The sequence below is a fragment of the Montipora foliosa genome, chromosome 5 (assembly GCF_036669935.1).
Source record: "Montipora foliosa isolate CH-2021 chromosome 5, ASM3666993v2, whole genome shotgun sequence".
Classification (NCBI taxonomy): domain Eukaryota; kingdom Metazoa; phylum Cnidaria; class Anthozoa; order Scleractinia; family Acroporidae; genus Montipora; species Montipora foliosa.
Genome location: NC_090873.1, coordinates 25,905,194 through 25,910,193, shown reverse-complemented (window position 1 = coordinate 25,910,193; position 5,000 = coordinate 25,905,194). Strand labels below are relative to the sequence as shown.

The following is a 5,000-nucleotide window of genomic DNA, read 5'->3' as shown; positions in this document are numbered from 1 at the left end:
CTTAACACACACAAGTGAACTTCATACTTTTGTCTCAGATCGTATTATGCCCGTTCTCATCAAGTCTTTACGATCTCAAAGAGTGAGGCATGTTACTGCAGGAGAGTACCACAGTGCTGTGTTGACAGAGGTACAAGCATCTTTTAAAAAAGGATCCAGTTGCACTTTCTGACTGAAAATTATTTACTTTTCTATTGCAATTCCAATAGTACACGTGTAACATTGACCAATTAAAAAGGAGGCATCTCATTTTGGCCAAATTTAAGTAACTAGACTCATCAAGCAAACAGTCCAGTTTCTTAGAGAAAAAAATTGATCTCAGTGAGTGTATATCATGTGATGAGTCATGTAGCGGCTCTCGTAATGTATAATGTGATTGGCTCAATACCCTAACCCAAAAACAAAAGACTAAACAATTGAAACAATGACTTTTACAATACCAATCAATAGCAGGTTACGAGAGTTGCTACTTTTATTACTGCTTTGTTTTCGGCTTGGGTATTGAGCCAATCAAATTATATGCTACGAGAGCTGCTACACTACTGCATGTGATTGATTTGGTAGTTGGAAAAAGTGCTTTACATATTAATTAACCAATGGAAAAAAACACCTCATGTCTCTGATATGCTGCACTTGTTAGTAGGCAACTTGATAGGTTGAAAATAAGATGTTTAGTTAATTTGGATTATTACCTAATGATTTTGGCTTTTTCCTCACAATATTGAATTTATTTACAAAAAAATATTTATTTCATCATTTTTATCTTTGTTAGGATGGTGGGGTGTTTACATTTGGCTGGGGAAGTTATGGGCAACTCGGACACAACTCTTACAATGATGAGTTCAATCCTCGTAAGGTAAGATGACAACTGCCAACCTTTTTAACTAATAAAATTTAATAATAAATGCACTTTATAAATGTTGTTTGTTGGACTCGGTATGGACCAACACTCATTGAGTTTCACCACCCAGATGATGAGAGTCACATAACAGAGTGTGGCTCTATTGTGGTACAAATTTTTTCTCAAGGTTTTCAAAGTTTTCTTCAATTGACATTCATTATCATGATCATAATCTGAAACAAAGGAAATTAAATCAAATTGAACTGGTTTAAAAACATTTGAACCAGAACAGCTTCACTTATTTGATGGCGTGCCCATAACCAAGCCAGGCACAGCAACAGGCCACTCCTTGTGAGTATTGCCCCCTGGAATTTAATGACAGAGGCCTGTGGCTTAAAGTTTATGGTCTTTCTCTGAGAAGGCTTTAAATTGTAATCATATTGCAGGTGATTACAAAGGCAGCAGTTTCTTCTCAGCTAATTAAAAGGGCCAACTTTTTTTGAAATTATTATTTTTATACACATCATGCACACCTTACATTTACATGTACAGTGCTACAGGTTCTCCTTGGTGTTGAAAATATTGATTGGCTATATGCAAAGTTGATTGCATGGATATACATGTATTGATATTTTAACATGTGAAAATACAGCTAATAAAAATTCCATTTGCAAGGTTTATTGCCTAAAGTTCCATATATATTAAAATTATGTTCTTTTGCAATCATACGACAGATTCTTTGGAGAAATTAATATGCCAAAAAATGCCCCCTGGAGGCATCATCACAAAGGCAGTAGATTCTGACTTAGGAAAATGTGAAGTTTCAAACTGTGATGATAAATTATTTCCAATTGTCATTTCGAGTTGTGTTGAAATCTTCAGTTAAATAACCTGCGCCCGGTTGTTCGAAAGCCTATTAACTTAATCCAGGATTAGTTAAGCTTTTCTTTCATGTTTTCAACTTTTTGGTGAAAGTTTCTTTTGCTTATTTTTTGTTTTTCAAGATTTACTTCTTATGTAAAGTTTTGCTGAATATCAGCGTTGAAAAGCATTTGGGAATAGAGAAATGAACTCCTTGGTTAATTTTTAATCTGGGATTAGCGTTAATCGGCTTTTGAACAACCGGGCCCTGAGTGGCAGTCTGGCCTGAGTTGAACCAACATCCTCTCACACAATAGTCTGATAAGATTCTCAACCAAAGTCAATGAGCAACTGGTTGGAACTTAAGATGCTTCAGGGTTTTTTTAAAAATAATATTATTGCTTAAAAAGAGCTCCTTTAAGTTTGTGATGAAATCTCTAAAAGGTTACTCTTTTAATTTAATAAGTATTTTTGGATAAAGATGCTAGGCTATAGGCCTCAGAGCTGTGCTTGTACATGTACTTTGAAGGACCGTCACACTTTTTGAAAAGAGGAAGGTTTAGAGTTCTTAGTGTACATGTAGTAGTGAGTCACACTTTTTTGCAAAGAGGAAGGGGTGACGAATCGTAAAATCCGAGACTTGCCGAGATGCCAAGATCCCTGTTTGAGAATCTGAGACCAAAACATGCAAGACTTCACATTGCAATAATTTATAAACAGACTTCGAAACTCTGTGCAAAGGCTGTCAAGATTTCACTTATGTCCAGGTTTGACCCTAATTAGATGCACGCCCAATTTTGACATCCAACACGAAGTGTCCCTTTAAGTCTAAGCATTTGCTACCTATTTTCAACAATAAGGCAGGGGTTTCAATAACTTTTGCAGTAGATGACTGGGCTAATCAATGTAAGGGGCAGTCACTCTTATCTTTTACAAGGGTTTGAGTGAAAATCAAGGCAGAGTAGCCAGCGGTGAGAGACAATTTTCTGACAAACAGATGGCGGTTTACCGCCAGTGACCGGCTTCTAATGAAACCCCTGCAAAACCTTAAAGGTAAAGGTTAGTGTTATATTTAGCTTTGGGCAAATGCAGCAGTTAATCTTTATTTAAAGAGCAGCATTTGGGGGACACTTTGTGATGTAAATTGTCTGTCTTCTGAGACACGAGTGATGTTGAAGTTGGCGAGAAGAGCAAGGGGACACTTTGTGACGCTTATTGAAATATGTGTGCATCTAATTGGGGTATATCTTGGACATATCTCAAGATTTCGAGATCGGATGAAAAGTCTGTGAGTGCCAAGATTTTGGAGGTCATTTTACATGTATACCATTCGTTACCCCTAGAGGACACTTGTGAGTACTGCAAATCTTGTAATTTAAATATGATTGCCATGGCTGTGTGGGTACCCACAAAAGAAGAAGATGCCCACAAGCTGTTGAAGATTATGCTGTAGTCTTTGGTATGATCATATAATTAAGGGTGAATATAAATATCTCCATCATCATCATCATCACCATCATCTAGATAAAGAATGAGCTAAATCACTGCCCATGAAATTCTGTAAGTCTTGAAGAAAATGATGTAGGAATGCTATACTCTTATTGCCATTTGTTTCTTGTACTTTTATTCATCAGGTGTTTGAATTAATGGGCAAAGTTGTGACACAAATCGCTAGTGGAAGGTATGCCGAGATTTTAGTGCTGTTGCTTTTGTCACTAATTTTTATTCATTTACATTCTGCTGCAATGCATCTATCCTTGATACAGGTGTTGTATTGATGTTGGTTTGCAATGATAGTATAAGCATGCTTAGCCTAGCTAATAAGTAATGGTGAAGGATTTGGCTTTTATTGTTGTTGTTATATTCCCTTTGATCTTCTTGGGAGCTGGGTTGTAAGATTGTCCTGTTTACAGTATGTAAGGTTTATTTTTCATTTAATTGTAAACATGTCGTCTGTCATTTACACTGTAACCCATTCACACATCAAAAGACCTAGGATGCCCCCCACTCATGATTAAAATCGTCTGGCGTTAAACTGCAAGAGGCAGAAATAAACGAATTTGATTTGATTTGATTTGACAGAGTAAAACCTGTTAAGTGTCTCTCTCTCAGGGGGTCGATGGGTTAAAGCCGAGGTGGCAAGGGAGTTGGAACCCATGACTATTGAAACCATAATGTTACAGTAAATGTTATTGGTGGCTAACACATTACTACTGAGACACATTGGACCTCACCTTGAAGAAACATTAAAAGAAACAGTATAAATTTAAGAATCACCTTGATCGGGCAAAAAAGTCTTACTAAAAATCTGGATTTAAAAAGGTCTTGAAAGTGAATTTGCATGAATCCTCCAATCCATCAAGAAAGCTCTTTTAATTAATGTTCTCTGTAAGCAAGAGACTATTATAATAATTTAGGACAACTAGTCAGAAGAAATCAACATTAGCATGAATGATATTTCTAGCTGAACTTAAGGCTACAATCTGAAGTCAAAAGCCACCTTACCTGTAGTAACTACACAATGTTATGTATGCCCTTCATTTACCTGTACTGTTTTTGTTTTATTTACCAACTTGAAGATTACACAGCACTTAAAACACTCTTCCTCCACCACTGTAGTCTTGGATTGATTCTGTTAGGCTAGCTCTATGCCGCATGATGCTTGAGTTTGATGGTTCTACTGTTCATGTATATTCCTCCCCAAGAGGTTTTTTCCTGGGAAATGTGGTTTAACCTTCTACAGTACCGCTCGAAACTATTAGTACATTTGCACGTGGTAATATCTCGTCTTTGCTGATAGTGTTTACTGCGAAATCACCTACAGTCTCGGACAAAATTGTTGAAACACTCAACACCTTATAATACCTTGCCCTCCCACAATGTTGTTTTGGCAAATGGGCACAGAAACTCGCGTTTAAAAAAAATTGTGAGGGGAGAGTGAGCTGCAAATTAAAGCTTCAGATCTGTATAGTCGTTTTTTTTTTTTGCAATGAATTTTGTCACAGACTGTAGGTTGGACAAAAACTGCAGCCAAGGCAAAGACGAAAGCAACCGAATGCCGCGTCCTATTTAATTGCAGTAATGTGCCGCAAGAAAACCTACATGTAGCTTCCCAAGGTAAAGAATGAATATGCAAACTATTTTTCACAGCACCGACGCAACACAACGCACTGTCATGAAGGCCTGTTATGTTAGTCTCATTTCGCCATGACAGCTGAGAACAGAGAATGTTGATAACCTTTCATCACGCGTAATTCTTACATCTTTATGTTTTTAATTTGTATGTTTTTCACTATCA

The 5,000-nt window shown here is 36.8% G+C and overlaps 1 protein-coding gene across 2 annotated transcripts in view; it reads left to right on the top strand.

Annotated features, from left to right (window-relative positions):
* Nucleotides 1-5,000, top strand: part of LOC138003808 (probable E3 ubiquitin-protein ligase HERC4) — a 52,428-nt gene that overhangs the window by 7,346 nt on the left and 40,082 nt on the right. For both annotated transcript variants that reach the window (XM_068850057.1, XM_068850056.1), the window contains exons 6-8: nucleotides 39-130; nucleotides 773-856; nucleotides 3,337-3,383. In XM_068850057.1, coding sequence (XP_068706158.1) covers nucleotides 39-130; nucleotides 773-856; nucleotides 3,337-3,383 — 223 coding nt within the window. The remainder of the gene's footprint in view (nucleotides 1-38; nucleotides 131-772; nucleotides 857-3,336; nucleotides 3,384-5,000) is intronic.